The sequence below is a fragment of the Gekko japonicus genome, unplaced genomic scaffold, assembly GCF_001447785.1.
Source record: "Gekko japonicus isolate JY-2015 unplaced genomic scaffold, Gekko_japonicus_V1.1 scaffold1915, whole genome shotgun sequence".
Classification (NCBI taxonomy): domain Eukaryota; kingdom Metazoa; phylum Chordata; class Lepidosauria; order Squamata; family Gekkonidae; genus Gekko; species Gekko japonicus.
Genome location: NW_015167109.1, coordinates 166,920 through 194,250, shown reverse-complemented (window position 1 = coordinate 194,250; position 27,331 = coordinate 166,920). Strand labels below are relative to the sequence as shown.

Below are 27,331 nucleotides of genomic sequence, written 5' to 3'. Positions count from 1 at the left end.
ATCCTTGCTGACAACATAGAGCCATTTTTTTTTAAAGTCCTTATTTCCAGCTTCAATTTGTACTCCGGGAAATTTGCCTGGCATTCACACACACACACCCCCAAACACCAACAGTGCCCTCACCGTGAACCTACGCAAAGAAACATGGGGCAGGAATAGGTCACTCCAGCACAAAGGACTCGTAATGGCAGTTGAGGGGAGAGACAAGCGTGGTTAAATCAGTCAGGAAATGTGTGAATGAAATAAAAGGAAAGGCGTTGGGACGGGAGCCAGACACGGAATCGAGGAGAACGGCCGTGAGTAGGAGAACGGCCTGTGACGAGAACACTCCTGAACTCCTCTCCGCCCCCAGTGGATGTGGGATCCATCAGAGGCTGTGAATAATTTAAGGATGCTTAGTTTTAAGATGAGAAGAGCCAGAGTTCAAGGCCTGCCTGGAATTCTCTGCTCCCTAGAGCTGCTCAGATAGGGTTCAGCCAGACCGAGAGAGAGAGAGGGCCTGGAGCTCTCCCAGAATTACAACTGATGTCCAGATGACAGAGATAGTTCTAGGGTTGCCAAGTGCTTACCTGTTCCGGAGCGGGGGAGTCCAGCCTTGCTCCGGGAGTCTTCGCGCTTCGCGAGCACGTCACACGGAAATGATGCAAGCACGTTGGGGGCGGGGCCACAATCATCCGAGGGAAAACCATAGAGTTTTCCCTCGGATGATTGTGGCCCCGCCCTTAACGCCTCCGACGTGCTTGCGTCACTTCCGTGTGACGTGCTTTGGGGGTGGGGTTCCCCCCGGGGGCCCGATCCGGCGGCGGCGGGGAACGGGCCTCCCGGGCGGGGGTTTCCCCGCCCCCTGGGGGGACTTGGCATCCCTAGATAGTTCCCCTGGAGAAAATGGCAGCTTCACTGGGTGAACTGTATGGCATCACATCCTTGTTGAGCTCCATAAATAAATCCTCTCCCCAAACTTCACCCGTCCCAGGCTCCGCCACCCCCCCCAAATCCCCAGGGATTTCCCAAGTCAGAGTCGGTAATCCTAGCTCAGAGGCACCCCTTCTGGGTTACTACTTCCCAAACCGGGCCATGGTGTTGAAAGCAAGTTCCAGGCCTATTTAGGGAGACGTCTCTCCTTCTTTCTTGGTATTTTATGGTTGGATGATCTACTCCCATTTAGAAATAGCACCGCAAGCCAAGCCCGTAGCTACGGTGGGGCGATTCGGGGCTCCGCCCCCTTCCCTAAAGGCCCGGCCCCACAGAGCAATCATTTAAAGATCGCCACTTGGGTTTCAAACCAGCAAAAGAGGAAGGGGCAGGGCTATTTTGGGGCAGGTTGGTCCACTCTGTAGAACTGAACAGCTCCAGAAATTCGTCAGTTTCTGTACCGTGTTGGTTCTGGAGGATAACAGAAAACAGGTATTACGAGCGGATGGACTTTCTTTGGAGAATGTATGCAGGGGTGTGTGGCCTAACATGCAAAGGAGTCCCTGCTACAAAAAAGCCCTGGGTAAACAGAATAAGAAGCAAAAGGTGGGTGTGTCTGGATGACCACACTTCTGGTAACATGGGGGTGCGGCCTAATATGCCAATGAGTTGTGCTGTCAGGGGTGTGGCCTAATATGCTAATGAGTTACTGCTGTTGGGTGTGGCCTATTATGCTAATAAGTTCCTGCTGGGCTTTTTCTACAAAAATAGCCCTGGTAGGGGTGCCAGCAATCTATAAACCTTGGTCCTCTCTGTAGAACTGAACAGCTCCAGAAATTCGTCACAGTTTCTGAACCAAGTTGGTTCTGGAAGATAACAGAAAACAGGTATTACGTGCAGAAGGACTTTCTTTGGAGAATGTGTGCAGAGTCTTCAGTTTCAAGAACTTTAGGGGATTTCTACAGCCTAGCTATCTGACGAGAGGGGGCCATGGCTCAGTGATAGAGCACTAAGCAGAAAGGTCCTGGGTTCAGTCCCCATCATCTCCGGTTAAATAGATCAGGTGATGTGAAAGGCCCTGGAGAGCCACCGCCAGTCAGAGTAGACAATATCGATCATGATAGAACAGTGGTCTGACTCAGTCCCTGCTCACGTGGCACAGTGGACTCACGGAGATCCTGCATGTCCATTTATTTATAGGAGCCGAAAGTACAGTTGTGTACAGACAGAAAAACAATGGCAGCCCCACCAAACACAATATTTGCCCCACAAGCTACAAAATCCTGGCTGCAGGCCTGCAGCAAGCTGTCCGTGCCCTATAGGGTTTCTTTAAGGGTTGCCAACCACCCGGTGGGGACTGGAATTCTCCCAGAATCACAGCTGATCTCCAGATGACAGCAATCAGTCCCAGTGAAGAAAGCAGCCGCTTTGAATGGTCCGCTTTGCACTGAAATTAAGGAGGAGTGGGACCCAATGCAGAGGATCCTTCCAGAACAGGAAAGGATCGGAAACTTTACACTCATAAAACAAGTCCCGGTAAAATTCGATGGTCCAGTCATGGTCGCCCAGGGATGTGGTGGGTTCTTGCTAGGGTTACCAGTCCCCAGTTGGGGGTGGGGGATCCCCTAGTTTAGAGCCTCTGCCACCGGTTCAGGGCTATCAGAAACTGGGGGGAAATCCCCCCCCCCAAAAAAACAGGCAATAAACCAAAAGTAAACATGGTGTGCCTACGCCACCCGGACATAGGCATGTTGGTGATGTCAGGGGGGCATTGCTCTGGTTTTTGGGCACAATTCTATGGTTTGAAGCTAATTCTACTTTGAATGGTCCGCTTTGCACTGAAATTAAGGAGGAGTGGGACCCAATGCAGAGGATCCTTCCAGAACAGGAAAGGATCGGAAACTTTACACTCATAAAACAAGTCCCGGTAAAATTCGATGGTCCAGTCATGGTCGCCCAGGGATGTGGTGGGTTCTTGCTAGGGTTACCAGTCCCCAGTTGGGGGTGGGGGATCCCCTAGTTTAGAGCCTCTGCCACCGGTTCAGGGCTATCAGAAACTGGGGGGAAATACCCCCCCAAAACAGGCAAAAAAACGGTTCAGGGCTATCAGAAACTGGGGGGAAATCCCCCCCCCCAAAAAAACAGGCAATAAACCAAAAGTAAACATGGTGTGCCTACGCCACCCGGACATAGGCATGTTGGTGATGTCAGGGGGGCATTGCTCTGGTTTTTGGGCACAATTCTATGGTTTGAAGCTAATTCTACCATAGAGCTTTGCCCACAAATCAGAGTGTCGCCCCTAACATCCCCGATGTGCCTCCATCACCCGGAGGTGATGCAGGCACATCATGTTTATTTCCTGCTTCTTCTTCCTTCCCTCCCAATAAGTGCATCCCTCATCCCCTGCCCACTCAGCCGAGGGACCTGGCAACCCTATTTCTTGATCCTTGGTAGTTTTTAAGCAGAGGCTGCCTGACTGTTTTTCAGGAATGTTTTAGGTTACCTTGGATTGCACAGGGGTTTGGACTGGATGGCCAATAGGCCCCTTCCAACTTTTTAATTCTCTGACTACGGAAAGCTGTTTCTTTGCCTGAGACCATAGAGAGCTGAGCCCAGCTGCATGAGGCCATACTAGACTACCAATGCCATCCTAAGCAGAGGCACAACCTTTCTAGGCCCGCTGAAATCAGCTGTCTTAGAAGGGTGTAACTCTGTTTAGGAAATCACCATAAACGGGCCAGTGGTCTGCCGCTACAGAAGGCAGCTGAACACGTTCCTTGGAGGGGTTGGGATGGGTGCTGCCTCAGAGACGATGTCGCCCCCTGGTGGTGGGAGGCCAGAACTGTCTCCGTACTCACCACCAGTCTCCTCCAACCTCCACAGTCCCAGCTCGGATCGTGAACATTTCGTCTGCTGTGACCGTTAACGAGGGAAGCAACGTGAACTTACTCTGCCTCGCCCAGGGGAAGCCAGAGCCGACGGTAACTTGGCGGCAGCTGAAAGGTAAGGGAGGCTAGAGGGGGGAGGAGGGATCGGGTCGTCCCCTTTTGACTGGTCCTCGCTCACTGTTCTGAGCAGCTGTTCTGTGGCTGTGACCATGAAAGAGGACAGGCGTAGAAAAACCAAAACTGACATTTGCATAAAGCTGGTGTCCGAAGCAGGGTTCGTCCCAAAGAAATGTTTCGCATTTCTACACAGATCCTTTAAGAGGGGCAACGTTCGCAGATCTCGGCGTTTCTAGCCTTTCAGATCCTTTATTTTTAAAATGAGTTTCTAGTTCTTAGATCGACCTAGTGAAATATTAGAAGCTGGTAGAATGGGATGGGGTGGACAACCCACCAGGATGAATTGGGGGGTGGAGACAGACGTGCCGACATAGAGTTTTGGGTGGGGATGTGTATAGGATTGAACCCCTCAGGCCAGTCCAGGGATGAGAGGCAATCCTATATTTTTTCAGTCACATTAAACAACAACCCACAGAGGTAGGCTACCCTCTCTGGATTTCAGAACAATTTGCCACCAGAACCTCTTTTATTTTATTTTTTTTTCTCATTAACATTTTATTGGTAGGATTAAAACAATAAAACAAATATAACATTAAAAATATACATAAAGGTCTTTTAACTAGAGTCCCCTTCCAGCCTAAGAGCAAGGTTCAGATTCTTAGCTGGCATCTGGGTTTTACACATTAGCATCTCTACCTAAAGATACATGCCTAATTCTTACAAAGGTAGCTTATAGGGTGAGCAGAAGGCACAGGAGTTTAGCCTTGGAACTCAGTTACACATCAGAGACCATTTAAAAACAAGAATAAGTTTTTATTCAACACAGAGCATTGCAATTAGACTATAAAGCTTTCAAAACAGAAAGGCTAGGGCTGTTTGCCTTAACTGAACATTAATGCTTCATATTTACCATGTCAGGAACATTCATCAATCCAGAACAGTCCATTGTGATAATCCAGGAGCATCAAGGGATTTTTAGTAGTAATCCCATCTTGTGCAAGCATGCATCCAGTTCACAAAGCAGGTCTTTGTTCTCCCAGGGACCACATGTCCAGGTGCAATAAAACAACAAGTAGGGAGCAGAGAGCTCACGAACAGGAACAAGAACAGAACACAAGAGCAGCAGAGAGAACCGAGCTCTCTCCCATTGGGAATGACCAGTTATAGGCCCATTCCAGTCACAATCAGCTGTGGCCATGCAGCCAACTGCGAGTGGGCAGGGGAGTGGCCAATTCTTGGTTGTCATGGGTGCAAGTGGGGATAGGCTGGGAGTCTGGGAACTCCCTCTGCAGTCAGGTGGCCCAACCTCCAGCCTTCCCCATCGGCTACGTGACTTTTTGCACGCTGGCCTAGCTTCCAGCATGGAAGTGTGAAGAATGTGGGTTTATGGCATGCAATTGAGGCCATGGGGCCCACCATTTGGCTTGTAACAGGAAACAAGGCATAGCCTGTTATCAGAAAGATATCACAGGAGAATGCAGGAGACATTTAGAAATCAATATTTCTATACAGGATGCCAGCTCTGAGTTGGGAAATACCTGCAGATTTGGGGGGGGTGGAGCCTGGGGAGGGCAGTTTTTGCAGAGGAGAGAACCTCAGCGGTGCATAATGCCGTAGAGTTCACCCTCCAGAGCAGCCATTTTCTCCAGGGGAACTGATCTTGGTCATCTGGTGTCCGAAGCAGGGTTCGGACCTGGCCACACTGATTGTTTCACATAAGCACTAGCACTTTGCAACAGACGGCCGCCACATTCTAATTTTAATAAGCTGTATTTATGATATTGTAATGTATTGTTTTAGACGTATAATTGGTATTAACTGTATACTGGTTTTTAACTACTGTAAGCCGCCCTGAGCCGCCTTGGTGGGAGGGCAGGGTAAAAGTCCAATAAATAAATAAATAAATAAATCTGCAGATCAGTTGTAACCAGGAGACTGGCAACCCTGGTTTGGGGGCAAATCCGACAGCATCAGCCTAATTTAATGGTGTCGCTTCCAGTTTTTGGCTGAAAATGATACTGTGTGCCCATGCGATGCCAGTACGCCCCCCCCCCCCGATCCCCCTCTAATTTCCTCACACCAGCCTGTGAAGGATTAGTGGTGAATGGGGGATAATCATTGGGAGACTTGCTCCCCCCAGCTCAATAGTATTTGCAGTGGCAATTGTGGGGCTTCTCCTTGTCTCTGTCAGACTCAAACTAGCGTCTAGCTTGAGTGCTGCCACCCAGCTAAAGAATAGTGTGATCCTTTGTAGAGTTATTCCTGTCCGAGCCCATTGATTTTTCGGTAAATCTGTGTAAACATTTATATGAACAAAACACCAGGGTTTTTTTTTTTGGGGGGGGGGGACTCACTTTGGTTTTGTATGTTGTCTGCATCATCCCCCTCTTAGGGAAGCGCAGCGTGAATGTCATTTGTTAAGATGGTGTCTGCCACCTGCAGTTTTTGTTAAGAACATACGTAGAAAATGCTTAACTCTGTTCCATCCCCCTTGGCAGCTGCCTTCAACCCAGTGCCTACTGATCCGAATCTTTGGGGCAAGATACACAAGACATTTTTTAATGACTTGGGCCCGAGTTCCCCAGACCAGACTCTGTGCCAATGCTCCCTCTAAGCTGTGGAGTCTTGTGAGCAAAAATTCTCCTTTGTGAGCTACTGGCATTGTGAGCGAGCGACTTCACTACTGCATAAATTAGTTTTCTCTGCAGCCATCCTTCCTGAGCTAAGACAAAAAAAAATATGCGCGAGCTGGAGGCTAAAAAACTGAGAGCTTACTCACACTAACTCAGCTTAGAGGGAACACTCAGAGTCGCTTCCCCCGCAGCCACACAGAAACTGTGTGGAATGTCAGTTTAAAACTCTGTGGTGGTCCGGTTTGGCTCAGCCCCACGGCTGTGATCCCTCTAAGCTGAGTTAGTGTGAGCTAGCTCACAGTTTTTTAGCCTCCAGCTCACACATTTTTGTCTTAGCTCAGGAACGACGGCTCCAGAACAAACTGATTCATGCAGCAGCGAAATCGCTCACTCACAACTTAAATGCCAGCAGCTCACAAAAAAGAATTTTTGCTCACAAGACTCCGCAGCTTAGAGGGAGCATTGCCCCACGGTATGGGCTGAGGAAGGTCTCCTGCCCCATGCAGCTTCAATATGGCTGTGGGGAAAGCGGGCTGGGTCTCTGTTGCCTGGAGATTGGTTGTAATAGCCACCACCTGGACGTTGGCAACCCTAAAAGCTGAACACAGAACACCAGCTGCCTGTGTTGTTGCCTAGGCTATTGCCTGATGACTCCCCCAAGCTTTGCATTTTGCAAAAGCGGGTTTCCCGAGTCCTTGATAGGCTTCCCATTAGTAACTGTGTTTGGCTTCCTAGTTCACCAGTTGTGCAGGCTAAATTCCCGCTGAACTGGTAGGTAATAGGACATCCCTGCCTAGGACCCCTCTCGCTCCTAAACCGTACTGCCTGCATTGTACTCACACCCTCACCCCCCAGTGCAAGGCAGCCATTGAGTGCAGGAAGGGTTGATAACTGCTGTGTTGTCGTATGTGTTTTCGTGTGTGTAAGTCTGTGTTTGTGTCTGTCTCCCTACCGCTGGCCCTGTCCCCCTTCCCCAACCCCACCCCCCGCTCCCTCCCCCGCAGATGGATTCACCAGCGAAGGGGAATATCTGGAGATTACGGAGATCAACCGACAGCAGGCCGGAGAGTACGAGTGCATCACGGCGAACGGCGTATCGCTACCGGACAGGAAACGGGTTCTCATCACTGTCAATTGTAAGTGCTCCCCAAAGCACCTCTGTGATCCGACTTCTCACCTCCCTTAAACTGTATTGGGAGCTTTGGAGCCTATAGAGGTGTTCTAGCCCTAGAATGGGAATCAGTACTAGGGGGGCTAAGCTAATCGTTACATGGGAGATCTCTGATTGGCTATCCCGATATTTTCGTTTGCGGTGCTGCCTTTTGGATTGGGGCTAAAGCATTATGGGAAGGAGGAGTATGTCTTTCCCCCTGTTTCAGGTCTGTTCCACAGCCCAAGCTGGTGTTAACACGTGGGGAGAAAAGCGAAGGTAAAAGTATCATCCCTTTCAGCCAGTTCATGCAACTTGTTCCCTGCTTGCGTGCTTGTGCAGTACGAGGCATGTTGAAAATGGACTCCCCAAAATAAGCAGGTTTTTTTTTCTCCTACTGAGATTCAAGGCTGCCTTGTTTTTTCCAATGCCTTGTTGTTGTTGTTCAGTCGCACAGTCGAGTCCGACTCTTCGCGACCCCATGGACTACATCACGCCAGGCCTTCCTGTCTTCCGCCGTCCTCTGGAGTTTGCTCAGTTTCAGTGTCTATGACACCATCTCACCCTTTGCCGTCCCCGTCTTCTTTGACCTTCAATCTTTCCCAGCATCAGGGTCTTCTCCAGTGAGTGCTCCCTTCTAATTTGATGACCAAAGTATTGGAGCTTCAGTTTCATTATCTGGCCTTCCAGGGAACAGTCAGGGTTTTCTTTTAGGACCGACTGATTTGATCTTCTTGCAGTCCAAGGGACTCTCAAGAGTCTTCTCCAGCACCATAGTTCAAAAGTTCAAAAAAACCCAACCAGGGTAGGATATTTTCATATTTTGGTGAATCGAGACAATGTACATTTTAGGTATTGAAGTAAGAAGCGTTGCTAAATCTAAGCTGCAAAAAATGCTTGTGGCTCAGGTCTTGCAAAGCCCCTCAAAATGGAACACAGGGATGGAAGTTGCATTTAAAAGATATAGGGTCCAGCCTCTTTATGATGCTATCAGTCTCGACTAGCATGTTTTGAGGATGAAGACTGACGCATACAATTTCTTTGGCAAGATCGCTATAGAAGCATGATCATTACCAAACGTCTCCCAAGAATGAGCCCCGTAGCTAGGGGTTTTGGGGGGAGGGGACCTGGGGGGTGCAGCTAATCAAATCAAAGTTAATGACATTAATTCAATTTGGGGCTAGTCCAGGAAGGAGGGGGCCCAGAAGAAATGCTAGGGGGCCAGGCCCTGTGGGCCCCTCGCGTTAGCTGTGAGCCTGATGGGTGGTGGAACATCTAGCTTAGAGCAAAAAAAAAAAATATTTGCATAGCACTGATTGGCCAGCCTTTGTGTCCGTCAGAGAGCAATGACCTCCCCTTTCGAAGAATCTGGCTGTGCACAGGACTGATTGGCTAGCATTACGCTCAGCTGCCTTCCTGGAAGCTGATTTCATGAACAGCGAATTTAGGACAAGAAAAGAGGGTACAGAACAAATAAAGTGGGCAAACATGCCGGCATTCTCTGGGTGGACGGTGGAATACAATAAAGCAGCAAGCTTGCAGATAGCTAGCTGCTTTTTCATCCATCAGTGACATGTAGGCAGGTTGAGGAGTAAAACCTAGAGCGGGACCAGGGAAGAATACATCCGACATCTGATGATCTCACACCCACTCCCTTTTAAAGATAACGTCTGTCTTCACCCTGCCGTCTTGCCAAGAAAACTGGTGCCAACTCTGGCTCGTTGGAGTCATCTGTTCAGGACGGTTATTATTATTATTATTTTTACTTACAAGGGCCCCTCTGTCACTGTCCACAGTCATGTGCGTCAGCTGGTCCCTGTTTACTATTTTTCTGGCGACTGTCCCTATATTGCTCCGTCGTTAATTTTCGTTACAATTTGCAGCATCGGAAGCAGTCGATCTTCGCAGTTCTGCTCCCTCTGCAGAGTCTCTAACAGTTTGGGTTGCTAGGTCCACCCGGCCTACTGGCAAGGGATTGGGGGGTAGATACCCTTGGAGATTTGGGGATGGAACCTAGGGAGGAGAGGGAGCTCATTGGGGCACAATGCCATAGAGTCCACCCTCCAGTGCATCCCTTTTCTCCAGGGGAACTGATCTCTGTAGTCTGGAGATGAGCTGGAATTCCGGGGGATCCCCAGGCCCCACCTGGAGACTTGGTGTGCCTACAGTTTGAACAGGTGTCTTTAAGAGGTGGAAACAGAGAGAGTTATTTGACCGGGACCATTGAGGGCTAGCAGCACTACTGCCAGTGTCCCTGCGTGCATGTGGACACTACGGCAACATGTGCAGAACATGCGCTACCAGTGCAGGAGCTGCAGCCGCAGAAGTAGATTTTGAACTGTGAATAACTATGGATGGACTATTATGCCTTTTCGTACATCTTTAACAAGGAGATTATTAGTAAATTTTGATCGGGACCTTTCTCCAGGGCGCTGAGGACAGTGCACACCATTTGGCCCTCATCCATTTTTATCCTTACAACAACCCTGTGAGGTAGGTTTGGCTGAGCGAGCGAGAGAGAGAGAGCGCAGTTGCCCCAGGGTCCCTGAGTAATGAGTGCCGTGGTGCCCACCAACATTTTTCCTGCTTGCTGGCCAGCTGTATTCCTGCCAGCTGCTCTGAGACTCTGGCGGAGTATATTTATAAAGTGGGCAGGAGGAGGAGGAGATTGGATTTATACCCCACCCTTCACTTGGAGTCTCAGAGCAGCTTACAATCTCCTTTCCCTTCCCCTCCCCACAACAGACACCCTGTGAGGTAGGTGGGGCTGAGAGAGCTCTGAAAGAAACTGCTCTTGAGAGAACAGCTCTGAGAGAACTTGTGACTAGCCCAGGGTCACCCAGCAGGCTGCACGTGGAGCAGTGGGGAATCAAACCTGGTTCTCCAGATGAGAGTCTGCCGCTCTTAGCCACTACACCAAATGGGCTCTCTTAAAAGGCAGGACGGTGTTTGTTACTTTTGTTAAAGGCCTACCGCAAATCACAATGCCCTGTAACAGGTTATTGACTCTTCAAAAGGTACCTCGGTCAAACTGTAGGCTATGCGCTCCATGGCACCTTCTTTTTCATATATGTATGTTATCAGCTGACACAGTGTATTCGTGCCATGAATTTAACTAATAAATACTGGACAGGATATCAATACCTGAAGAATAACTGTTCTGGCCGTAGTAAAGAACTGCAACAAGGGATTCCCCCAAAGGCAAAAATGAGGTCAGTACGAATAGTGATTTATCAGGAATGGGCACTAGGAAATAGGAAGGGGTGGAGCCATGGCTCAGTGGTAGATGCTTCAATGCAGAAGGCCCCAGGTTCAATCCCCAGCATCTCCAACTAAAAAGATCAGGTAGGTGGAGACTCTCAGTTGGCTTGAGACGGCCTGTGTGCCAGCCGTCTGTTGAGGACGATGAGTTTTCGGCTAAACATTAGGAGGCACTTCCTGACTGTTAGAACTGGTTCCTCAGTGGAACAGGCTTCCTCGGGAGGTGCCAGTTTGGTGTAGTGGTTAAGTGCGCGGACTCTAATCTGGGAGAACCGGGTTTGATTCCCCACTCCTCCACTTGCGCCTGGCTGGATGACCTTGGGCAAGCCATAACTCTGGCACAGCTGTCCTTGAAAAAGAGCAGTTTCTGTCAAGAGTTCTCTCAGCCCCACCTACCTCCCAGGGTGTCTGCTGTGGGGAGGGGAAGGGAAAGGAGTTTGTAAGCCGCTCTGAGACACCTTTGGGTAGTGAAGGGCGGCGTATAAATCCAATCTCCTCCTCTTCTTCTTCTTCCTTCTTTGGAGGCTTTCAGACAGAGGCAGCAATGCTGAGTCTGTGAACTTAGGCAGACCGTGAGAGGGAGGGGAGGGAGGGCTCCCTCAGTGCTTAGTTCTCGTGGCCCCTTTCTTACACACCCAGGAAAATGCTGATCTCCACTTTGGGGTCAGGAAGCAAACTGGGCTGGAGATCCTGGAGGTTTTTTGTCAACTTCTGGGCATGGAACAGCGGCCACTGGTTGTATGTGAGGGGGAGGTATTTGTGAATTCCCTGTATTGTTCAGGGGGTTGGACTAGATGGCCGTGGATGGCCCTTCCAACTCTATGGTTCTATGACCCTGCAAGGCAGAGATGCCGCATCACTTCCACTAACACACCTCTCTGCTCCCTCTCTCTCCGTCTCCCCAGACCCTCCAACCATCTCGGACGTAAAAGATTCTCCTTCCTTGCTGGGAAAGCCGGCTCTGCTACGCTGTGAAGCCATGGCTGTCCCCCCTGCTGAGTTTCAGTGGTTCAAAGACGACAAACAGTAAGTCACTCTCTTTCTTTTTCCTCTTCTACATCCCTGATGCCCGGTGGGGCTGATATAGCTAAGGGTGTATCGATACCACCATCCTTCTTTCCCCCCAGAGAATCCTGGGAACTGCAGTATCGCAGACAGTGGAGTAACAGAGCCGCCCTTGCCAGACTACGGTTCCCAGGAGTTTTTGTGGGATCTGATGACCGCTAAAGCGGTGTGCTGCCCCCAGCCAGCGTTTAACTGTAGTTAAGTAGAACTGCCATATATCTTTAAGAGCAGTTGCCCCTGGGAATTGAAGTCTTTAGACATCCCAAAGCACCCCTCCGACTGGCTGTTTAACAGTCATTTCCTCCACCCAGAGGCGCGGGATTTGAGTTTACAGCTCTCTTTCGTTTCTTTGAAACGGCAAAGGGGTCGGAGCACGCAATCTTTTTCACCCTGAGCCAGTGAACTGAATTAGATTACAAAGATGTGAATTCCACCAGTTATTCAGCTTGATTGTGAGTACAGAAATCTTCTGAACGCATGTGGAGCTTCATAAAAAACGATTTAATTCTACTTAACTTTGGCCGTGCGTTGAATCACGTCCAGAAGGCGCTGTCGTTGACTTAGCGCCAGACGGAACAAGCGGCATCAAGCCCCTATAGGTTTTATCGTGTGGACAGGGCCTAAATTTCTAAGCTGGCTGCTGGGAAACCTTGTCCAGTTTTCCATTTTGAAGCTGGTGCTCTTTTTCATTACAGAGACCTGTTCCTTCGACTTCTCCTCTTGAAAGCTGATCTTCTGACCCACTGCTGTGCCAACATAGGAGTCCATGGGGGTAGTCTTGAAGTGGCTCATATCATTTCTTCATGGTCCAGGAGAAGGTGGCAACTAGGTACTCCTTAATATGTGGGGTCCCTCAGGGGGCAATCATCTCTCCAATGTTATTTAACATCTATATATGCCTCCTTGCCCAGCTGGTACAGAGTTTTGGGCTTGGATGTCACCAGTATGCTGATGACACCTAGCTGTAACTGTTGATGGGCAGCTGTCTGGACACCGCCCCAAAAAACCTGGCTACGACACAGCTACCCTCAGAAACCATCCCCCGCCAGTGTTTACCGAGAGAGATCTCCAAGGGCAGTCAGCATTTTTTTTTCTTCATTTTTAAAATGTTTATTAAGAGGAAGTATAACATATCAAGAAATCTAATAACCGCAAAACAGTACACAACTGTCCTGAAAATCCAAAATTACAAACCAACCAGTTAGTCATCGATACAGATTTTTACAACATACATCGACACTCATAACAAACTAAGTTAGTACATAATCTGATCATCTATACATAGATGCTATGTGAGCTATGATTCCCATAGAATTGAGTCAAGTTTAAAAGATAACATCTTCAGGAGTCTGCTGCTCTGATTCACAAGAGTATCACATGGAAACGGTTTGGGGAGTGGAATTCACGGCAAATAAAAAATCAACCCCTTTGAAAGAAGAAATGCTTGTCTACTAAAAAGCATGAGCTCCTCTAGTCAGCAAAAGCCTGTGCTGGAATAAAAGTTGGTTCATCTCTAAAATCATGTTTAAGATGCCACAAGAATCAAGTTCATTTTTTGCCGATGGAATCGGCGGGGGGCTGACGGAACGGGGAGATCGTTCCCACTTTTCTACCTTTCTGTGTCAGCCGAGCGCCCTTCCTCGGGACCTGCGTTCCAGGTTTGGAGACTGACACCTTCCAAGAGGATTGCAGTTATCTCCGAAAGAGCCTCCGGGCGGCTTTTCTGCAGCGTTCCCACGTCAGTCTGGTGATAAAAGTTCACGGTTCAAACCTCTTGTTGTCTCAGAGGGGCCGTTTTGTGGCCAGGCCTGTTCACTGATGAGAAACCGCAAGTCGTTATTTTATTAGGAAACGGTGCTAGAGGTGCGTTGAGCATTGAGTGCGAAAAGACGGAGGGGAGTTAAGCCTGGCGATGCGAAGGATCACACATGAGACATGAGACGGTCTGTTAAGACAGTGCTGAATGGAATGCATACAATCAAAGAGCTAAAAAGGAAGGGAACCCATAAACTGACTAGCGTGTGAACTAGGGTTGCCAAATGTTTTTTGGCCGGGAGCGGGGGGCTCCCGGCCGGCGTCTTAGGCGCGCGCACGCGCGCCATGTGCGCATCACCCGGAAGTGACGTCACACGCTGGGGGCAGGGCCATGCCATTTGAGGGGAAAACGCGTATGCGGGGGTGGGGTTTTCCCCGGGCCCCGATTCCGCGGGAGCGGAAATCGGGGCTCGAAAGCGGGGGGAATGGCAGCCCTAGTGTGAACAGGGGTTAGCAACATCTGACACTCAAGACCTGTGGACAGATCTCCTGATGGTTTAGTTCTACTTAAAAATAATTAGGGGTGCCAGCCTCCAGGTGGGGCCTGGGGGATCTTCCAGAATTCCAGCTCTTCTCCAGACTACAGAGATCAGTTCCCCTGCAGGAAACTGCTGCTTTGAAGAGTGGAATCTGTGGCAATGTACCCCTCTGAGGCCCCTGCCCTCCCCAGCTAGGGTGGCAATCCTCCCCCACGATGGGGGCGGGGATCCCCCCGATTCCAGGGCTCTCAATCTGCCACCGGCCAGCAGGGAAAGCCCCACCCCCGAAGAGCACAGTGCAGTGATGTCACCCAGAGGTGACATCATTGTGCTGGGCATCTCGTACAGGGAATGCTCTAGCGTTCAGCTAAAAACTCCATGGTGACCATAGAGTTTTTGGCCAAACGCTAGAGATTCCCCTACACAATGTGCCTGGCGTGATGACCCTGGGCAACAGCTGGGAGACCCCCGCTGACAGTGCCTGGCAACCTTATCCCCAGCTCCGCCCCCAAATCAAGAACTTCACAACCTGGAGCTGGCAGACCTACCCCCCACCAGCAGCTGGGGAACCTGGCACCCCTAAAAACAAATGGGGATGCTTGCCACGTGGAGATGGGCTTGTGTGGTTTCCCACTGTTCCTACAAGCGCTAATGCATTACAATGGAATCTTGCCTTCCACGTGGCAGGTTTCCTTGCATTTTCCCTGCCCCCCCTCCTCGTGGTGGTCATCCCCCCACCCCCACTACCATGGGGGGGGTTATTTTTTAATCATTCGCTGACATGTCGCTATAGTGTTATAACGTTAGAATAATCTGTCTTTCTGGTTCTCTGTATTTTTAAAAAAGTAAGTCTCGGGTCAGTTTCCCCACCGTGGAGTATTTTCTGGGGGTTGCGGGGAGAGACCACGTGCTTGTACTTTGTCCTCTTCTGCACCCGCTGCGACAGTCACTCTCCCAACCCCCCACCACCACCATTGGGAAGGCCAGGTCCAGCTTTTGACATGTCACTACAGGATTAGAGTGTGAGAATAATCCATCTTTCTGTTTCTCTGCACTTTTTGGAAGTCTCTTATCGGCTTCCCCACTGCCTACCATTTTGGTGGTGAGGGAATGCCCCTTGTGCTTGCATTTCAGCCCCCCCCCCCCTTCTGCGGGGAGGAGATTGATCGGGAAAATGATACCACGGAGGAAAGGATTAACCCTTTCCTTTCCCCAGCACTGCTGGTCAGATCCAGTTCAGCTCTACCTCCCCACACAAAGCTGTTTATAAATTAAAAAAATAATAATGAGTGGCAGGAGATCCATGACTGGATTACATCCAGGGTGTAGATTAGGGTTATTAGAGATCTGGGTGCCTCAGAGCATTTGCAGTAAGCATGGGTAGCTCTCAGGTGTCTAGCCCTGACCTGGTTAGACCAGCCGATCCAGTTCAGCTCTACCTCCCCACACAAAGCTGTTTATAAGTTAAAAAAATAATAAGGAGTGGCAGGAGATCCATGACTGGATTACATCTAGGGTGTAGATTAGGGTTATTAGAGATTTGGGTGCCTCAGAGCATTTGCAGTAAGCACGGGTAGCTCTCATGTGTCTAGCCCTGACCTGGTTAGACAAGGCCAGCCTGTTCTTGTCAGCTCTCGGAAGCTAAGCAGGGTCACCCCTGGCTAGTATTTGGATGGGAGACCACCGCGAAAGTTCAGTGGCTACACAGAAGCAGGCAATGGCAAACCGCCTCTGAGTCAGTGTTCCCTCTAAGCCAAATTAATGTGAGCTAGCTCACAGTTTTTTAGAAGAAGAGAAGAGAAGAGATTGGATTTATACCCCGCCCTTCACTTGGAGTCTCAGAACGGCTTACAAACTCCTTTCCCTTCCCCTCCCCACAACAGACACCCTGTGAGGTGGGTGGGGCTGAGAGAACTCTGACAGAAACTGCTCTTTTTCAAGGACAGCTGTGCCAGAGCTTGTGACTGACCCAAGGTCACATCAGCAGGTGCAAGTGGAGGAGTGGGGAATCAAACCCGGTTCTCCCAGATTAGAGTCCGCACACTTGACCACTACACCAAATGGGTGTAGCCTCCAGCTCATACATTTTTGTCTCAACTCAGGAAGGAGGGCTCCAGAGCAAGCTAATTTATGCAGTAGCCAAATCACTCGCTCACAACTTTAATGTCAGTAGCTCACAGAGTAGAATTTTTGCTCACAAGACTCCACAGCTTAGAGGGAACATCGCTCTGAGTGTCTGTGGTTGCCGTGAGTCAGCTGCAGCTTGATGGCAAACAAACAACATCGCATGTCTGGGATTCGGAGGAAGGTCTTCCAGGTACGCTTTCTGGGAAATCAATCGGCGAGGTTTAACAAGAGCTGATGTGAGAGAGCCACTAATGGAAGCGGGGGAGGCAGAGCGAGCCAGATCTCTCTGCAGGTAAGAAATTGGATACCCCTTCTTTTTCAGAACTGCAGCTTGAAACATTATATAGAAACCCAGCGAATGCTGGAAGACATTTGGATCTACTCCTGAGTCATCTCCCGAAGTGTACAGTTACTACTTTGTAATGGGTGGTGAATCTATGCCTGTAAAAGGCCACACAACAGGTGGAAATGAACACTGCAGCACCCCCATGCTTGGGCCAGCTCTACCTGTTGAACTGCTGCCTGTGACACATTAAAACTATGAAAAGTGGCACGTAATTTGCTGTAGGTGAGAGTTCAAGATGGAGGTCATCATCTGAGGAATGATTGATCGCTACAAAATCTCGTTAGCTATATTTGGGGCAGACGTAGGGTTGCCAGCCTCCAGGTGGGGGCCTGGAAATTTCCCAGAATTATGACTGATCTTCAGACTGCAGCGTTCAGTCCCCCTGGAAAAAATGGCTCCTAAAGAGGGCAGACTCATTCGCATTATACCCTACAGAGGTCCCACCCCAGGCTGTACCCCGAGATCTCCGGGAATTTCTCAACCCAGAGTTGGCAACCTGGGGCAGAAGTCAATTTGGAAAGAACAAATTGCAGATCCCAAACCGCTACCAATGTTGACAAAGGAAAAGGGGCAGTGTGGTTAGAGTGTCAGACTAGGATCTGGGAGACCCAGATTCGAATGCCGACTCTAGCCATGGTTGCTTGCTGAGTACCCTTGGGACAGTCACACACTCTCAGCCTGTGCAATCTCATGGGGTTGTTGTGAAGATAAAATGGAGGTAGGGCTGCCAAACCACGGCGGGGGATCCGTGCGTCGTCGCAGGATCGCTGCCACGGGGGACAGTGATCCGCATTGCACCAGCGTCGCCAGGATGTGACACTACGCGTCGCTCTGGCAACGGGGCTGTTTGGAGTCCCGTTGCCAGGGCGACACGTAGCGTCACATCCTGGCGACGCCGGTGCAACGCGGATCGCTGTCCCCCCGCGGCAGCGATCCTGCGACGACGCACGGATCCCCCGCCGCGGTTTGGCAGCCCTAAATGGAGGAGAAGAGAATGATGTGCTAAACTGCCACCTCCTGTGGCAGCCATTTTACAGCAGACATTTTGTGACTGGCTCCACCTCCTGTGGCAGCCATTTTACAGCAGACATTTTGTGACTGGCTCCACCTCCTGTGGCAGCCATTTTACAGCAGACATTTTGTGACTGGCTCCACCTCCTGTGGCAGCCATTTTACAGCAGACATTTTTTTACAACAGACTGTGTCAGAATTCCAAATGTGCCCAAAGCCTCAAAAAGGTCGGGGACCCCTGATCTAGGATGTTGTATGCTCCACTCCCAGATCAGCAGTGTTTGGTGGGGGCTTCCAGGGTAGATCTACTTCTGTTTCAGTACCATTTCCAGGGCCTGGCTAGCGAGATCCACCCATGGCAAGGAAGAAGGTCAAACCCATCAAGATAACCTTGTTAACTATCAGACCTTCCTATTGGGAGTATCTGCTGAAAAGGGACATACGAATACAATTCGATAAGCAGAGAAGAATATGGCATGCAATATTAAGTTTCATTGCTTCATTCCAGGCCTGTGCGATGCATTATTTATTTACAACCCATGTTTCTCACTGAGACTCAGAATGGGTTGCTGTTGGTGGAAAGTGCCATCCGGTCATAGCTTACTGTGGCTGCCCCCTAGGGTGTTCAAGGCAAGAGATGAACGGAGGTGTTTTGCCATTGCCTGCCTATGCATTGCAAACCTGGATTGCCTTGCTGGCCTCCCACTGAAGTACTAACTGAAGCGGACCCTGCTTAGCTTCCCGTGATCTGAAGATATCGGGGTAGCCTGGACCATCTAGGTTAGGGCCAAAGCAAATTCCACAGTATAAATCGATGCCGTCAGTATAGGGATGCCAGGTGGGTTGGACAAGCCAGCAGGGGACGTACTAGGAGGCTCCAGGAGAGGGGGGGGGAGAAGGATGATGGGCCTTCATCACCCAGAAGTGATGTAGGCACATCAGGGACGTTGGGGGCAATGCTCTAGTTTGTGAGCAAAATATTATGGTAGAATTAGCTTCGAACCATAGAGTTTTGCCCAAAACCCAGAGTGTCACTCACACACACACACACCCCCGACAACATGCCTACATTACTTCCGGGTGACATAAGCACGTCAGATTTATTTCTGGCTTCTTCCCTTCCGGCGGGGGTAATGGGGGTTGTGGTGGAGAGGAGCACCTGAAATCAAGGGATCCCCCATCCTACTGGGGGACCTGGAAACCCTACGTCAGTATGGTAAGACTTTTAATAGGCACTGTACTAGACAGCATAATAAAAAGCAGAGACATCACCCTGCCAACAAAAGTCCGTATGGTCAAAGCAATGGTATCCCCAGTAATAATGTGTGGCTGCGAGAGTTGGACTATGAGGAAGGTCGAGCGCCGAAGAATAGATTCTTTTGAACTGTGGTGCTGGAGAAGACTCTTGAGAGTCTCTTGGACTGCAAGGAGATCAAATCAGTCAATCCTAAAAGAAATTAACCCTGACTGTACCCTGGAAGACCAGATAGTGAAGCTGAAGCTCAGATACTTTGGCCACTCAATGAGAAGGGAGCACTCACTGGAGAAGACCCTGATGCTGGGAAAGATTGAAGGTCAAAGAAGACGGGGACGGCAAAGGATGAGATGGTTAGACAGTGTCATAGATGCAACTAACATGAAATTAAGCAAACTCCAGATGACGGCGGAAGACCGGAAGGCCTGGCGTGATGTAGTGCATGGGGTTGCGAAGAGTCGGACTCGACTGTGTGAAGGAACAACAACAAGTACTAGGACCAGGACTACAGAACTTGAAAGAAGCCTAGACTACCAGACATGATAGAGACACAATGCATAAAAATGGTCTTACATAAGTAGCAAATACTGCAGCGACTGCAGGAGAATATATAAAGCAAATATATGGTTTTGTCTAAGTCCCTTTTTAAAGGTGCTTTCCAGAACAATTCCCTACATCGCCCTCTTACCTTGATAGAAATCCCCTCCTGAACGATTCAGTTCTGCATACTTTGTGAAATGCCAGAAATGCGGGAGCCTTTGTGACCTCCTCAGGCCAGGTATTCCACTAGGGTGGGGGCCGCAACAGAGAACGCACATGTACGCGTAGCTGTTGATCTTGCCTGAACGTGACCCAGCAGTCATGCACGGCAGCGGCCCTCGAGGGGACTCAGTAAATGTCCTGTTTTAACTGCCTGTCTGGGACTGCAAAACCAGGGAGAGTGTCAAGCCTCTCCCTGAGCCTCCATGTACAGCTGACGGACCGGGGCATGAGTTTTGGTGGACTTGGCTTAATTGAACCCAAAGCAGGCTAGACAAGTCCGTAAAATGTAAAGGAGAACTGGGGGGGGCAGGATCGGTTGGGACACGTCCATTGGCCCACTACGAGAGGGGTGCACGCATGGAGAATTCCACCACGGCTGCCACATTTAAGAATGATGAAACAGCCCCCTCTCTCCAGAGCTGCAGACACTCACACACACTTTATAAGAGGGAGGCAGGTAGGATGAGATGCCGGGTCCGCCGCTGCTGTGGGGATTGTGGTCCAATAGAAGATGGATCGCCTGTCTGGCAGGCTTGAGCGGAGACAAACAACCGCTGGGGCTGCGGGGAGGTGGCTCCAGGGAGGCGTGGAAACTGCCGAGAACCCCTTCAACTGCATCAGCAGATTCAGCCTCACACACACACCCCGTCTACTATCGAGATTGGCCGATTTCTAGGCTTCTTCTTTTTTAATAATAATTGCCCCCTTTTGAATTTCCGTCCCGAATCTTCGGCTTCCGAAAGCCCTGACTTGATTCGCAGCGCATTAGTGCTACTCCCGGCTTCCGTTTTTGATCCTTCCACTTTGTTTGGACTGGAGCAGGGTTGGGGTTTTTTCTCCCCCAGTGTGGTTCTTCTTCTTTTTTTGCCTTCATATGCTACCGACTTGTGCTCACATGCTGTTGACTCAAGATCCCCTCCCCCTTTTGGGTGCAGGGATCTAATCGACACGCAGATGAGCAGGAGTATCTCCATCACTTGTTTTTAAAAAGAAAGGAAGGTGCAAACTGTGAAGTGAGTGACAGGTGTGCATCGCACTTCCTCAGTTAATTTGAGGAATGCTCCAAGTTAAACTGGAAGGGGGGGCAAAGCCTGGTAACAGCAACCTGGGTCCTGGAGTTCTCCAGCAGTTACAATAGGGCGGGCTCTGTGGCATCACCTCCCTGCTGAGCCCCCTCCCTTCCTCAGCCCCCACTCCCGAACCTTCAGGAACTTCTCAGTCCAGAGCTGGCAATCTTACACATTCTGCTTTGGTTCTCTTAATTTAAGGAGCTGCGGTGGCTCAAGTGGTTAAGACGCTGAACTGCAGGCTGTGGAAGGTCGGTAGTTCAGCAGTTCGAGACCTGGGTTGCCGCATGACGGAGTGAGCTCCCGTCTCTAGTTCCAGCTCCTGCCAACCTAGCAGTTCGAAAGCAAGAAATTGCAAGTCGATAAATAGGTACCACTTCGGTGGGAAGGGAACAGCGCTCCGTGCGCCTTGGTGTTTAGTCATGCCGGCCACATGACCACGGAAACGTCTTCGGACAGCGATGGATCTTCGGCTTTGAAACGGAGATGAGCACCGCAACCCTAGAGTCGGATCCGACTGGCTTTCGAGCAAGGGAACCTCTCTTAATTTATCTGCAGGCCCTGTGGGACCTTATGAAATTCCGCAGGGCCTGCAAGGCTGAGATGTCCCACCAGGCTTTTTGTTGAGGAGAGTGACGGTTTCCATCTTGACTGGCACCCTCTTATGCTCTCTACATTAGTCTTACCTCTTTCCCCCTGCCCGCGAAGCGGCCGGCAGTCTGAAATGGGATTAATTTGTTCGCCATCTGTTTTAAAATGTGCCGCTTGGCTTTGTTTTATCTAGTGTACGTTTTTATTCACGTCGTACATCGCCCAGAGCCCTGCAGTAGCAGGGATTGGGCGATTAATAAGCTTAATTAATTAATAATAATAATAATAATAATAATAATAATTTTTGAATGTTAAGCCAGCCTTTCTCTCCGCAAGAAGACACAGCCACCAACAGAATCCAGAACGTATCAAAATGTAAGAACATAAGAGACGCCAATGTTGGATCAGGCCAAAGTAAATTGCTGTTTACTTGTAATTATTGTGGCAACACAATCTAAGAAGGTTATTTGTGGACCATAGGTTGATTTTATATCTACTGAGCTAGTGATTGCACTAAAAAGATTGTATGCGCATATTCACTTTGTGCCTGGCAATTTCCTTTATGGTCCTAATTGAAATTATATTTTGTATACATTTTTGATTGTGTTTTATGAGTGTAACTATTTACCATCTAGCCACACTTGTATGACCTCTGAGGAAGGCCGATCCGGCCGAAACACGTCAGGTCATTTTTTTAGCCCTGGTTATGATTATGGTTTATGTATATTGGCTGTAATTGGGCCCCTATACATGTATCAATAAATACATGTACTTCTTTTTATGAATAGGTTTTAATATTGGCCCTCTTTTCCACTAAACCTTTGTTTGGTTTTGGATCAGGCCAAAGGCCCATCCAATCCAACACTCTGTCACACAGTGGCCAAAAATACCAGGTGTGCTGATAAGGCCCCATCAAAATCAAGTTGGAAACTGACATTTGATTAAATGCCAGCAGCCTCGTAAAACCATGCAGAAAGGGTACCAGTCAGCCCAAGTGTATCCTGATGCGATGGAACAAGGCTCAGTGATGGCTTCCTGAAGCTCCACTGATTTTAATGGGGTTTGGTCATGATTAGCTTTTACCGGATGGTTCCCATAAAATGGTAGAAGCTTGCTTCAAGGGGGGAACGGAGTGTTTCTCTTGTTTGCTAGAAGGACACAGTCACACTCTGGTGAAACTTTGTAAGAACGTTGGCTGGACCATGGCATTAGAGTGTCCGATTAGGATCTGTGTTCAAATCCCCGCTCTGCCGTGAAGATGACTTACGAGCTTTAGGCCAAGGACTCTTCTTGAGCCAGACAGACACCTCACTAGGTTATCGTGAGGATAACATGAGAAAGGACCATGTATACTACCCTGAGCTCAAGGGTGGGATAAAAATGTCAATACACTGTGCCCTCCCTCAAGACACCCCTCTTTCTCCCAGAGATGGTGCAAAATCAAAAGAACTCGGGCTGTGCAAGAGAGAGAGCCAACCATCCTATCGTCTTTCCTCCCCTATAGAGAACAGTGTTTTTATGGTGAATTGATCTCTCTGGACAATGGACAATACTGACCTTTATGCAACAATGGTTTGACTACATATAAAGCGGCAAACAATGAGATGGTCACAGTCCAGAGGACTTACAATGTATGAATCATACAACTGTGATGAAGAAGCATTCACAATTATTTATCTAAAGGTGTTATACAAAACATTTTGGGAGAACTTTTTTCCTAGAATTAGAGATGTTGCTTCTCAAGCTATGAGAGTTAGAGAACTCATGAGTATGCAGCTTTTTGTTGCTTGAAGAACTCCATACTTCGCATTGACTGGCACAATTCTTGGTCAGAAGAAGACACATTGTCGAAACGGCAGCACCAATCCGGAGACCACCGTCCCGCCTTTTCGCTTCTGTTCTATTGTATTCTTGTAATAATCACATTCAGAAAGTAATGTTTTGTATAACATCTTTAGATAAATAATTGTGAATGCTTCTTCATCACAGTTGTATGATTCATACATTGTAAGTTGACTACATATAAGGCATTGTCATGTGTTCTTTTTAAGGGGACGGGCTGTGGCTCAGTGGTAGAGCCTCTGCAATGCATGTAGAAGGTCCCAGGTTCAGTTCCCAGCATCTTCAGTTAAACATATCCAGAGCAGGCTATGATAAAGACCTTGATCAGATACCCTCCCAGCCATCGAGAGCAGGGGATATGAGTTACCCATAGGTAGGCTTCACTGGATTTAGCTAGCTGTGGTACAGACCAATAAGGTATGCCTTATTGGTGGGGTGGGGGTGATGTGATACCTTGAAGCATCCCTGCCTGGAATGCCAATTAGAGACAGGCAATGAGATCAGACCAGCTCCTCCCACTATTTGGAATGAGTGCTATCCGCAGGGCCGGCTCACTCACTAGGCGAACTAGGCGGTCGCCTAGAGCAGGACGGCCCTTAGGGGCGCCAAACTGAACCCGGCCCCATACTCTGGGAGTTTCTTGATTATTTGTGTTTTTCATTCTTCCAAAAATGCATTTATTTTTGAAAATTGGTGGACGCACTGGGGGGGGGCGCCAGAAGGGATCCTCGCCTAGGGCGCAAAATAAGCTGGGGCCGGCCCTGGCTATCCGCGGGGGGGCACAATGCTTTAACGATATGCTCTCCTGTTGTCTCCCTCCCTGCCCTCTTCCTAGCAGAGTCATCGGCGGCGTGGACGGACTGCAGATCCAGAACGAGCGGACCCGCTCCATGCTGCTCTTCACCAATGTCACTGCCCGGCATTATGGCAACTACACTTGCCTGGCTTCCAACAGTTTGGGCTCGTTCAATATCACCTTACGGCTTATCAGTGAGTCCCCCGTGGTCCTGAGCAAGCTGTCTCAACTGTCAACAGGTTTTCCCACCAAACCAGGTTTTGGAGACTGAAGCCCCTTGGGGGTTTGGAAGGGCTTGGGGCTGAACTCGAGATGGCTAATGGCAATCCCGGAGCATGGTTTCTGAAAGTGGGGTGTGTAGGGGTACTAGCAAGGGGGGCTAGAGAACACAACTTCAGACCAAGAAGTCTGGGTTCATGGGTCCCCCCCCCCACTGGGGCTCACAACCTCCCCCTGGGATTATGGAAAGGGGGCAACTAATTAAATTTGTGGGATTCACTGCCAGTGGATGTCGCGATGGCCATGAACATTGATGGCTTCAAACAGTGATTAGGCTGATTCATGAAGGATCGACTCGTCAATGGCTACTAGTCATGGAGACCAAAGAGACCCTCCATATTCAGAAGCAGGGCAAACCTCTGTATACCTGTGCTAGAAGGCAACATCATGGGGAAGGCCTTGACTTTTCTGCCCTGTTTGTTGGACCTCTAGGGCAACTGGTTTGCCACCATGTGAGACGGGCTGCTGGACTAGATGGACCACCCATCTGATCCAGCAAAGCTCTTCTTATGTTCTTGTGAGGAGCTGCCCATATTTGCTGTGGTGTGAATACTTCAGGTTGGAAATGAAGTGGTTTTGAAGTTGAACATTTTGTAGAAATGAGGGAAGGAAGAGGAGTAGCGCAAAACTGGGGCCAGGATCAAAACATAAGAATATAAGAAGAGCCCTGCTGGATCTGACCAGTGATCCATCCAGTCTAGCATCCTGTCTCACACACCAGCCAACCAGTTGCACTGAAGGTCCAGCAACAGGGTATAGAGGCTGAGCCTTTCTCCTAATGTCGCTTCCTGACACTGGTATTCAGAGATTTACTGCCTCGGAACATGGAGGTTCCATTCAGTCACCATGGCTGGTAACCAATGATAGACCTATCCTCCGTGAACAACATGGAGGGGAAGACGTATGTAGGATGCTGAAGGAGCTTTGTGTGTCTGTTTCCCTCAATCTGTGTTGGCGGAGAGATGCCAAAGGTCTAAGAGAGCCAGCGTGGTATAGTGCTTAAGTGTGGCAGACTCTAATCTGGAGAGCCGGGTTTGGTTCCCCGCTCCCCCTCCACACAAAGTCTGCTGGATGACCTTGGGCCAGTCCCAGTTCTCTCAGAACTCTCTCATCCCCACCTACCTCAGAAGATGCCTGTTGTGGGGAGGGAAAGGCAAGGCAAGTGTAAGCCGCTTTGAGACTCATTAAGGTAGAGAAAAGTGTGATATGTAGAAATCTTCTGTTCTTGTAGTAAGAGGGAAAGAAGCGGGAATTAATTCTGGAGTTGACAACTAGGTACAGGACTCTATATCCTATATCTCTGGTCAACAACTCTAGCCTGGGGAGTCTTCCTCCAACTTCAGTGTCTCTTCTTAATGACAATTTCCCTTTTCCCACAGGACCAGGTTCTCTGGAAAACATGGCTGTCGCCGGCCAAACATCTCCCCTCTTCTTGGGCCTGCTGTCCTGCGTGTTTGTGACTCTGTTGTTTAAAATTTAGGGCCGGCCAGGGAAACAAAGCAGAAACAAGGAAAGGAAACTAGTGGAAGGGAAAGGATCCGAAAGAGAGAGAGAGAGAGAGAGTGAGAGAAAGCAGCATCTCTACATTCTGGGAAAGATGAAGCGAGAGAAATGAAATTTATCAAGAACCCCATCACTGTGAGGGATAGAAGAAAACAAAACACACACAAACACACACACAACAACAACAAATATGCATTTGTTTCTACAGCCATTGATCTTCACCCTCCATCTCAGACACTTCCAGTCGAACTTGTTATTTAACACAACTGAAAAGACAGAGGGCTCTAAAGGGTTAACTGCAAACAACATCCCCCCCCTCCCCACCACCACCTCTGCGACTTAATAAGCCACCATCATTCTCTTCCTTGAGTGAACTGGACCTTTCGAGAACCCAAGGCACCATCCTGGAATGCCAGTTCCATAAAGGTGTTTTTTGGGGGGAGGGGGTGTTTGGGGGTTATTGTGTTTGTTTTTTCTTCTTATTTTTCGTCTGCTATTATTCGGGGCGGGGATTTCAGCAGTTTGTCTGCATTTCTGGGCTTCCTTTTTTACTTAGTTCAGGCTGGGCTGAGAATCTCCTGTGCAAAATGGAATCATTTCCCCCAGTTCCTCCAAACGGATTTGCGTCGTCAGCTTCGACCCGCGCCTCGGGCTGGGAAACTTGGAAGTGAGAGCGGGAAGGCGATCGGCCCAGCCGCACAGCTTAGACACCGGACGCGTCTCCTTTTTAAAACTTTTTGGCAGAGCCTGACTTCATTTACGCTCACGCCACAAGAACCGGCCTGGCGGCTGGCATTGGGACTCGAACCCACAGCCCTTCGACGTGACGCCACTTCAGGGTCCTTGGAAGAACTCGTGTGTCAGTGAACTGAGTTTGCTCAGTTTTTGAGGCCTGGCATATCTACCCCTTAAAATGCGGGGGGATAAGAAGGTCCTAGCCGATGAGGTCGGTCACCAGGTAACTTTTTGTTGTCTATAGGCTGAAGCAAGGAAGAGGGGAAAATCCATCGCTGCTTGTTGCATCAGGCAGTGCCGAATGTAAAAGTACTGGGGGGGCAGGGGGAGTCTCCAGGTTGCAACCTGGTAACCCTGTTTTGCAAAGATGCAGTCTCATTTCAGGCTGGGGAATTGTCCTTGCTTGATACGCCAACCGTTTCTTCATTGGTCGGCATTACATTTTTCCCTCTCGAAAAATCGTTCTGTGGGACATCTGCTAGCTCCTTAAATCAATGACATTCGTTTGCACTTTCACAAAACCTTTTCCCAGTGATTTCCCTAGTGGTGAGAAGTCCTACCCCCCCACACCCCCATTTATTCTCCCTCTCTCTATATTTGTTGAACGAAAGGACTGTGCACTTGAAATTTTCCATGTTTATGCGTCTCTTTTATCATTGTTTTTTTAAACCTAGAAATATTCTAAAGTTATCATTAT

At 49.2% G+C, this 27,331-nt stretch overlaps 1 protein-coding gene across 1 annotated transcript in view; it reads left to right on the top strand.

The window, feature by feature from the left end:
- Positions 1-25,876, top strand: part of IGLON5 (IgLON family member 5) — a 67,008-nt gene extending 41,132 nt beyond the window's left edge. Inside the window, 5 exon segments of the mRNA XM_015412946.1 lie at positions 3,796-3,915; positions 7,555-7,686; positions 11,867-11,987; positions 24,157-24,311; positions 25,776-25,876. Coding sequence (XP_015268432.1) covers positions 3,796-3,915; positions 7,555-7,686; positions 11,867-11,987; positions 24,157-24,311; positions 25,776-25,876 — 629 coding nt within the window.
- The last annotated feature ends 1,455 nt before the right edge of the window (positions 25,877-27,331 follow it).